Consider the following 10,457-nt stretch of genomic DNA (forward strand, 5'->3'; position numbering starts at 1 on the left):
CTTCTGTCTTGTCGGGCTTTGACTTTGGGCTCCCTTGCAGATTCGCGTGTGGGAGCATGTGGCATATGGCCTCCCCAGCTTCTCTGAGTGCAGAAGAGTACAGTGGAGCAAGCCTTGAACTGCTAGTATTTGGGCTCTGTGTTCTCATGGGTCCTCAGGAAAAACCACTTCACCTCTGAATTCACTTTGCTTATCTTTAAAGTAGATGTGATGCTACCTGCCCTGCCTCTTCCCTCAGTTGCTGGGAGGATTAATTGGGATAACAGATGTGAAGAAAGCAGCATCTCAGGAAGGTGGCATTGGTTACCTACTGATCTTCTACTATAGGAAAAGTGGGTGGGCAGCACCTGGAGGATGCTGGCTTCTGGCTCCAGCCTCTGAGCCAGGCCCTGGAGACACTCACCTGTGCTGATGTTAAAGCAAAATCTTTGACAAATTTAGATTATGAGCACGTATTATCTTGCCAGCAAGGGAACCAGAGAGAAAAATGAGGTGTTCTTGTGCTTCCTTAGGGAAAGTGCACATAAAAGCAGAGGGAAATCTTAGAAGGTTGCATAGGTAAAGGCAGGCCAGGCGAGTGTTACGGAACCACAGAGCTCTTTTGGTCACTGGCAGTTAAACCTGGGTCATGGTGACTCAGGGCTGGCTTCCACAGTTCCTGGTGTGAGACTAAGCAGGTTCAGGTCTGTTTTTTCTCCGGTTGGGAGTATTTTTCTTCCTCAGCACGGCTGGCCCCTGGTCAGGGTGGCCTGACAGAGGAACAAGAGGAAAGGATGACTTCTTGGAGCTGGTGTCCTGGTCAGCTGGGCTTGGCACTGCACTCTGGCCCTTCCCCCCGGCTTCCTGAGACCCCTCTTGAAGCAAGACCCTATTAGTCCCACAGAGGCCCCCTCTACAACTGACGGATGGCTGAGGTTTGTCAAGGACTAATGGACATGCAGCCAAATGCAGGAATGCTTTGCTAGGGGGCACTGTGGGACACCGGAGAAGCAAAGGCCTGCCTGAGTTGCGGGCAAAGGAGGCAGATTCCCTTATCCCCGCCTGCCACCCTGGCACTCCAGCCCAGGTGAGGCAGTCTGGCCCTCCCTAGAGCCAAAAAGTCCTGGGACTTCACAGGACAGCCTGGGGGCACATGCCTGTCTTGGGTCCCCATATTTGGCTTTCAGGCTCCCTTGATAGCACTGGCTGGGCATGGTTTCCAGGCATCCAGCAGGTGGCACTGCCATCAGGACTAGGGGCAGCCAATTGGTGCTTCTGCAGCCCAGCTGCCCTGGCTAAGGACCAGCTGGGCCCAGGCACTCAGGACAGAGGCCGGACAGGCTCTTTCCTGGAGCCCCTGCTTTTGGGGTGCTGTGCCCTCCAGCTCTAATAGGCCAGGGGTTGGGGGGCAACTGTCTCTGCCTCCCCCTTCTCCCTAGGGCTGCCTGGGGTGAAGGTGACAGGTGGGGGAGGCAGGTGGAGAATTGGGCCGGTGAGCTCATGGCAAAGGCGCCCAGCAGGGCGGGGGTGGGTGCCCTGGTCTATAAAGCCCCCATGGCCCCGTGGCCTGCAGAGGCGGGTTACAGACGGCACCATGGCGGGCACCGAGGCAGTGCAGAGGGCCACAGAACTTATCGAGCAGCGGCTGGCGCAGGAGGAGGAGAATGAGGTACGGGCAGGGGTGCGGGGGCCCCAGGGTGTTCTGAGGAGAACCAGCTCTGCTGTCAAGGGAAAGAAGAGCTCGGATGCCACACCTGCGGTAGGAAAGAGGACAGGTGTCCCAAGGGGCCCAACTGGCTCCATTGCCGCCACAGGGTACTCTTGGGGTATGGGGTTGCTGACAATGGGAGACTGAGGCTTCAGCCCCAAGAATGGAGGGACACTGAGGTAGGCAAGCCAAGGTGGACTCCCTGAGACCCTGCCCACCCACCTAGGCCTTGAGGAGACAGGCTGGGCTGCACACAGTGAGACAGCTAGGGCCCTGCCTGGGAATGAAGGAATGTGGGGCCCCAAGATCCCCCAGCTGCCGGATGGGAGGCTGGGACAGGAGAATCTCCAGTGTTTGGTCACTGAAGAGGAATAAAGACTGGGAGCGGAACGAGGAAGGGCTGCTGGGAAAGGAAGCATGGATTTTCCCAGGACTGCCAGCCACACTTGTGGAGGCCTTTGAAGCTTGGGGCTCTGGGCAGTTGCATTTTCTCTGGAATAAAAAAGTGTGGGGAGGAGTTTGCCAGCTTGTCCTATGCTTCATTTTATTTAAACTAATACTTGACCCAGAGTCTGCTCTGCCAAGTGCCCTGTGCTGTGAAAAATGAGAGGACCAGTAGTAAGGCCAGTCCCTGACTCCTTTTAACGAACCCCGCATTCATTTTAGCCAGCAGCTGTCAGGTGCACAGTCGACTAAGAAACAAGGCAGAGTGAGGAAATGGTGAAATAGAGATGTCAAATCAGAAGTGAAGGAGCAGAAAGGGTGCTCCCATTTCCACTGTGGGCCCCCAAACTTCTCTGGACAGGATGGCATTTGAGCCAGGCCTTCAAGGAAGGTGGGTGGAGATGAGGAATGGGGAGAGTATTTCAGGCTGAGGAAATAACAGGCGCTAATGTTTGGGTGAGTGAAAGCGTGACTGTTATGAGAAAGTCTGACAGCAGAGGCTAAGGCTGGGAAGGGAGGCAGGACAAAAACCAGGGAGGGCAATGGGGAGCCACTAAATGTTGTTGTGGTGCCATCAGACATATTTTAGGAAGGCAGCTCCGATAGCCTTGAGAAGGACTTTTTGGGGGTGGGGTTGGGAAAGACTGGCCCTAACAGGAATGGGAGGGAGGAGATAAATCAGCTTAGAGGTAGACTCCATTCAGAAAAGGAAGAGTGACTGGATGGGGAGAGGAAGAGGGACAGATCAGGACTCCAGCGGAAGAAGAGACGAGGACTAGGGAAGGGAGGGCAGGCTTGTCAGGGAAGAGCTGGGACTGAGCCTGCTGAGTCTTTCCCAGGGCATCCCTGGGCCTCCAGGAATGCCACTTCTCACTCTCCCAAGGGCATGTGCACCAGTGTCGGGCAGGTGAGTCACGCCACTGTGCCATTTTTGGAGTGCTGAACACAGAGACCTTTAGCAAGAGGACATGGAGCAGTCCTCATCCATTCATTCATCCAACAAATATAGCAGCAGGGCTCACAGGACACCAGGTCTCCACAGAGCCGGCCTTCCCATCCAGTACCTCCAAGTGCCAGGCACTATGCTAAGCACTGTGCGGACATTCACCCATTCAATATATACAACCATTTATGAAGTAAAGTGCAAGTTTTGTTGTGTTTCACCAACTAGCATCTAATTCAGTAAGCATTTATTGAGTACCTGCTGTATGCCAACCCACAAAGACAAACCTGAAGCCAGGGGCCACAGAGTCTGGGTAAGATGTGGATAGGCATTAGAATCCCCAGTTGTTACCATCAGCACCCAGCCCAGCTGGGTCCTGAGAGGGGAGCCTCTGTCCAGCCTGCACCCGCTTCTTGGGGGAGGAGAAAGAAGAGGGTCCTGGAGACCAGCCCAGGGGATGGAGCTCTGTTGTGGAGAGATTACTAGATTAGGTCATCACTTAGGATTTAGGGATGGGCAGAGATGCTGAGCCCACCTGCCATCACTCATTTATTCTCAAAACATTCACTGAGTACCTACTATATGTTAGACCCTGTTATAGATGCTGGAGATACAAAGATGATTAAGACACAAGCCCACCCTCTGGCTACTCAATGGGGAGCCCTGCCAGAGTCCCCACATGCAGTAGTAGCTGCAATCCTAGGTCATCCCTTGTCCCTGGGAGAAGATTCTGTGTTTCAGGCAAGGCCAACACTGGGGAGACCCCAAACCATGTAAGCCCAACACAGAAGAGAGAAGCCAGTGGACAACAGAACCGCCATAATAAAGACCTAGGAAATCAGCCTTCAAAATGGCCCTTGAAGAATATAACACAGGAGCTCAATGGGAAGTGCAAAAAACAGCTGTGAGCTCTGTAAGGGTGGCCATTCCTCCCCAGTTGCCATCTTGATCAGCACCCTCCAACCTGGGCAAATGCTCCTGGTGCACTGGGGCTTCAGAGATAGGGCTCTTCACCAAGAGTGGTTGCCTTTAGAAGAGAAGGAGACCATGAGGGAGTAGTAGTCCAGGCAAGTTGGACCTACAAGTGTAGAGGAGACTTGAAAGGACTTTCATCCATATGTTCACAATGAGAATAGGGTTTATAGGAGTCCCTTCAGCTGAAAGCTGGGGACCTGTGGCTCCCATCCCTTAGGTTCTGAGAGCAACAGCTTCCACACTCCAGGATTTCATAGATCAGTAAAATCTGAGGGGGGGAAAAAGTTGGTATCTGACATAGAGTTGCCAAATTTTGTATTTGCCAAGTAAGCCATTTAAAATTAACTGTCATCTCTTATTTTTATTGAAGTAAATTTTTAATGCCAAAAAAAATTCGAAAAAATAATCTCGGTGCTTGAAAAAATGAAATATATTTAATTTCATGAAAACTCATTCCAGTAGCTTTTAATTTTGTTTTGCCGGGGATCCAGGGCTGTGATGGGCAGGTGTATTGAGCTGGGGTTGGGGTTGGGATTGAGATGGAGAACTGGAACTTGCCCCCTTTTGGGGGTGTCTCCAGGAGTCCTGCTCTGGCCAGGGATCCTTCAGGACCAGTCAGGAGTGGGGTAGAGGAAAGGCTCTAAGGATATCCTCCCCAGAGCATGTCCTCTCCTTGGCTCACCAGAAACTCCGAGGAACCACCCACCAGAAGCTGCCCATGGATCTGCTGGTGTTGGAGGATGAGAAGCACCATGGGGCTTCGAGTCTGGCTGTACAAAAGGTTAAGGTAAGTGTGAGGAGAATCCAATGTCCTCACTCAGGGGACAGGACAGGCAGTTATGGCCTTGCTCCTCATAGTATGGTTCTCGAACCAGCAGCTCAGCACCCCCTGGGAGCATATTAACAATGCAGCATCTCCTACCACCCCAGACTTGCTGAGTCAGAGTCCGCACACGTGCAGATCCCAGGGGAAGCCCCAGTGATGGGACAGCCATACGACGAGGCACCATACAGGTGTTAAGGGGCTGAGGGAGGCTATATATGCTGACTGAGAGAACTCCATGTTGGTAAGAGAAAATCAGTTTCCATTTCACTATGTGGAAGATGATCCCACAGGAAGTGTGTCTTAAAGGGCTTCAACGAAGCCATTGTATAAATTGCCTCTGGGAGAGAAGGGCTTTCTCTTCAAAACTTTTATGCTTCTGTATTATTTTTAGTATTAATCCTGTATTACTTTTGTGATCACATACACAAATGGAATTGCATGGAGAGCTGAAGGTTCAGACCCTGTTCTGAAAGTCTGGGCTAAGAATTGCCTCTGAGATACCCTCTTTCAACCCCGCCCCCCCACGCCACCTCCCCCTACACCCCCGCCCCGCCCCCCCCCCCCATGTGAAGGCTTCACAGCAGCCTCCTCAAAGCCTCCCTTGCTCCTGATTTGAGCCATCTGTGCCTGGGTCTCATCTGCTTCTCCTAGTCTTGGGAAGGACGGCTAGACTTAGATTCTTTCCCTCTTGAGAAGCTCCCCCATCCTCCCTCTCCAGCTTAGCTCAGGAGTCCCCAAGTCCCCCCGGGGGTGGGGCTTAACCCGCCATCCATGCGCAGGGCCAAGAGCGTGTGCGCAAGACATCCCTAGACCTGCGGAGGGAAATCATCGATGTGGGTGGGATCCAGAACCTGATCGAGCTTCGGAAAAAACGAAAGCAGAAGAAGCGAGAAGCCGCGGCCGCCCAGCAGGAGCCGCCTGCAGAACCCGAGGAGATTGTAAGCTCCTGGGGAGGACACCTGTGTGGGCAGGGGGAGCTGGACATGGCCTGGATCACTGCGGAGTGCCCTCTGTGACGGCATTCACACCCTACAGACTGGTGCTGTGAGCGAGGAGACATTCCTGAAAGCCGCGGTAGAAGGAAAAATGAAGGTCATTGAGAAGTTCCTGGCCGACGGGGGTTCCCCAGATACCTGCGATCAGGTGATGATCCCACCAGCACCTGCGCTTGCTTCCCTTTCAGAGTTGTCACCCCCACCCCACCCATTTGTGAGTCTGTTTGAGAACAGGCATTGGGTGTCCTAAGGGAGGGGGGCCCTCAGAAGATTTGGGATGCCCCTTTCCAACATAGGAATTTATCTAAATCCTTAGACACTTTTTAACTTGAACCCCCTCCAGAATAATAATTGTCATATGTTTTTTCAGGTAAGAAAGAGAAAAAGAATCATAAAACGAGTCCAAGACTAAGAGTTTGGGGCTTGAATCCCATCTCTACCACTCCTTAGCTATGTGACCTGTGGCTGGGTGCAGTCACCTCTCCATGCCTCAGTTTATTCCTCTGTAAAACAGCCTGCTTCCATCAGAGCATGTTATGCAGATCAAGTGGCATATTAGTGCCTCTATAAGTATTTATTGAATGAATGAGAAAACTATAAAGCACATGCCAGGATATGATATTTTTGTGTCTTCTTGTATGACATACTTCCTTTTAAAATTATTTTTATTCTATACCTCACTATTTTAGCCATTTTAACTGTGCAGTTCAGTGGCTTTGCTTACACGTCTACTGTTGTGAAAACATCACCACTATTTTCAAAATATTTCCATCACTCATCATACTTTTTTTTGGTTTCCTTGAAACAGCCTTTCTCACTTTGTAGGGTGCTCCCATATCCTAAGATAAAGCAAATAAATGGTCATCCCCTTCAAGCCTGCATTATTGTAGGCTTAGACTACAGTCCTTTCTATTCTCTAGACTCCAGAGTTTTAATCTTGTTCTAAGCACCTCCTACCTCTGAGCACTTTGCTAGGTACTGGGAGTACAAAAAAGAAAAAGACAAAGGTTAAAAGTAGCTGGGAGACTGATGATTCAAGAGACTGAAGCAGACAACTGCATTAGGAAGGGAAGAAAGTTCATTCCTTCCTTGAATCAGAAATCAGGGTGTACCTGCCCTGGGCTAGGCACTCAGAGGAAAGAGAGGCAAGTAAGACTCAGCCTGCCCTCAAACATTCTCTCATGGTGGAGGGTGTCTGGGTCTCCAGGACACCTCTGGCCTAGAGGTTTCAAGAAGATGACGGCACTTGGGCTGCATCTTGAAGGAATAGCAAGAATTCATCAAGCACTCACAGGAAGTGAGGGCGCAATGGGTATTCTGGCACAGGGAACAGCCTGTGCAAAGGCCTTGCTTGAGGTGCTTGGGAGTAGTGAGAAGGTTGGGGTCTCTAGGTCATAGGAGGGCTCCAAGGCTGGTCTGGATAGAGCATGAGGAGCTGGCACAATATGGAAGATGTGGGGACCTAGCACAGGGGGCGGAATCAAGCTGGGATAAGGCCTGGTCTCGGCTTGGGTAGGAAATGGGTTTGGGTCCAGAGGTCAGGCCCTAACAATCTCTCTGGGGACAGTTCCGCCGGACAGCACTGCACCGAGCTTCCCTGGAGGGCCACATGGAGATCCTGGAGAAGCTTCTGGAGAGTGGGGCCACTGTGGACTTTCAGGATCGGGTGAGCACAAGGGCAGGTATGGGATGGGAGAGGTGAGTCCAGCACCAATAACTCCTCTCTCTGCCAACCTGGAACACAGATATACTGCCTCAGGGGCCAGGCCCTCCCCCCTGCTCCCACCTCTAGTGGGATGTATGAGCTTGGGCAGGCCCCATCTCCTCCCAGAGCCTCCTCTAAATCTGACTTGAACTAGATGGACCGCAAGGGTTCTTATGCTCTATTTGATCCATTGCCCAGGCACTGGAGTGCCCTGTCCCTTCCTTGTACCCTTCCCCTGGATAGCTCCCTGCCCTCTTGGCTGGGGTCCTTTCCTCCAGGGCATTTTTCTCCCTGAAGCTCTGTAGTTAGGCCTCATCCTTCCCTTCCAGCTGGACTGCACAGCCATGCATTGGGCCTGCCGCGGGGGCCACTTGGAGGTGGTAAAACTCCTGCAAAGCCGAGGAGCAGACACCAATATGAGAGACAAGGTGAGGCAATAATGCTCACAGATGTTGGGATGGCTGCGGATAGTGAGTGGGAGGCAGAGGGCAGAAAATTTCAGGAAGATAGAAAGGTAGTGAGCTAGTCTGGTTTCTGGAGTGGTTGCAGAGCCCAGGGATGTGTGCCTTCCACCAACTACAGACCCTCGCAGACCACCATTTTGGGGATAGGAGCAGGAAGAGCAGGGAAGAGGGGAGGAGAAGAGATCCACTATCTTGGGGGTTTTGGGACCACCCAAAAGATGCAGGATTTGTTCATCCATGCAATCATTCCTCATCCTTCATCTATCTGTCTATCCAGCCATCCATCTATCCATTCATCCATCCATTCATTTATTTATCTGTTCATTTATTTATTCATCTACCATTTTTTATTTATTCATTCATGTGACCTTGAGCAAGTGATGGACTCTGAGCCTCTGTTGTTCATCTGTAAAATGTCTTGCAGAGTTCTTATATAGATTAGGTGGGAAAATGTATATAAATTATTTATTCAACATAAGGCTAATAATGTTTTATAAGCTTTTTGCCATGCCCATTACATAGTTATCTCTCAATAAATGACATCTATTATAATTATTAAAAGAAGGGCAGAGGAGTGAGCAGTTGCCCACAGCTAGGTGAGAAAGGAATCATAGAAGGCTTCCCAGAGGAGGCGGCACGTAATGATTCAGAGTTAGACCATTGAATGAGATGGTGGGACATTGTAGCATTCCCTGTCCCTCCAGGGCTCAGGCCATAGCACTAGGATTTAGGGAAGGGATAAGGTTGTAGTTAAGACAGCCCCACTCCCAGAGGCACCACAGTCCAGGCCCCTTCAGCCAGCAGTTCCTGCTTCTTCTCCACCCAGCTGCTGAGTACTCCCCTGCATGTGGCAGTCCGAACAGGACGTGTGGAGATTGTGGAGCACTTTCTATCCCTGGGTTTGGACATCAATGCCAAAGACAGAGTGAGTGTTGGGTTCCCTCCTGTCCAGCCCCACCATAGGAATGCAAGCATCCTGAGGGCTCCCACATATCTACATGGGTCATGCTGAGTGTCACACTGGCTCTAGGAAGGGGACAGTGCCCTGCATGACGCCGTGAGGCTCAACCGCTACAAAATCATCAAAATGCTACTCTTACACGGGGCTGACATGATGACCAAGAACCTGGTAAGTTCATTCTTTCCCTGGTTCAGTAATCAGTGTGCACTGTTCAACCTGGCCCTGTGCCGGGCAGTTAGAAGAAATGTAGAACTGAACAAAACTTAGCCTGCCTGCCCTTGGAGCACTTTCACAGTGGAGGGTCTCTCTGGGACCTTGGGGATTTGGGGCCCACTCACATTCCCAACTCTCTCTATACTTGTCCAGAGTACAAGTACAGAGAAACAGCTTGGAGGGATGGTTGGGGGACTTACCAAAGGCCCCGAAATAGACCAAAAGGCATCCTAATATCCAGGCCCAGGGAGGCCTGGATCTCAGAGGGACAAAGCTGGAAAGAACCTGAGCACTTGGTTATCATGACCTTTCCTAGCATACCGTGTTGGTTCCTGGTGGTCCTTGAGTTCTCTTAGGTCCTTGAGTTCTCTTAGGATCCCATGTCTCCAGTCCAAGATCTTCTTTGAGCCCGGAGGAATCACAAAAGGGAGGAAAGGAGAAGGAGAGGGAGTCTCCCTGACTCAAGAAAGATTAAGAGGACATAGGAAAGTGAGGGTGATATGGGGAGGGTGTAGATGAAGACTTCTCAACCTCGACATTATTGACATTTGGGGCTGGATAATTCTTTGTTGTGGGGGCTGTCTGTGCATCATAGGATGTTTAAGCAGCATACCTGGTCTCTACTCGAGATACCTGGTCAGTACTACCCACCTCTACTCCTACCCACTGTGTGATAACCAGAATGTCTCCAGATATCGCCAATTGCTCCCTGTTGGGTATAGATGAGGGCACCTGCTGGTACAGACTTCTGAACAGTGACCGGACCTCCTCTTGGTTCCCCCAGGCAGGAAAGACCCCCACGGACCTGGTGCAGCTGTGGCAAGCTGACACCCGGAGTGCTCTGGAGCACCCCGAGCCAGGGTCAGAGCAGAACGGGCTGGAGGGGGCTGCTGAGAGTGGGCTGGAGACTCCCCCACCTGTGCCAGCCCAGTAAACTTCTGCCCCAGCCCAGCTCTGCACCTGGCCTGTCCCTTGCTTATAGCTGGAAGGTCATAAAAATGGCCCCCAGACGCGAGCTATTCCTCTGTAAAAGACCCAGGAGCCCCCCACAAGCTATCACAATAAAAAAAGTAATTTTGCTATGTGTCTTTGTTTCTATTTGTGTCTGAAATATTTAGGAATGAAAAAATGAGCTCAGGGAAGAGGGGGACTTAGAGCCCTTTGGCCCCTTGAGCCAGCCCTGCTGCATTTCCTACCAAAGTCTCTTCCCTGCCACCCCTTCTCCCTAATACCCCTCCTCCCAA

The 10,457-nt window shown here is 51.4% G+C and overlaps 1 protein-coding gene across 1 annotated transcript; it reads left to right on the plus strand.

Moving 5' to 3' along the window:
• The first annotated feature begins 1,464 nt into the window (after nucleotides 1-1,464).
• ANKRD2 (ankyrin repeat domain 2) lies at nucleotides 1,465-10,263 on the plus strand. Its single transcript, XM_011374042.2, is given in 10 exon segments — nucleotides 1,465-1,557; nucleotides 1,559-1,648; nucleotides 4,735-4,836; nucleotides 5,655-5,813; nucleotides 5,911-6,018; nucleotides 7,438-7,536; nucleotides 7,905-8,003; nucleotides 8,866-8,964; nucleotides 9,070-9,168; nucleotides 9,998-10,263. Coding segments are annotated over 10 exon segments (1,083 nt in total). The 5' UTR covers nucleotides 1,465-1,479; the 3' UTR covers nucleotides 10,148-10,263.
• The last annotated feature ends 194 nt before the right edge of the window (nucleotides 10,264-10,457 follow it).

The sequence above is a fragment of the Pteropus vampyrus genome, unplaced genomic scaffold (assembly GCF_000151845.1).
Source record: "Pteropus vampyrus isolate Shadow unplaced genomic scaffold, Pvam_2.0 Scaffold238, whole genome shotgun sequence".
Lineage (NCBI taxonomy): Eukaryota > Metazoa > Chordata > Mammalia > Chiroptera > Pteropodidae > Pteropus > Pteropus vampyrus.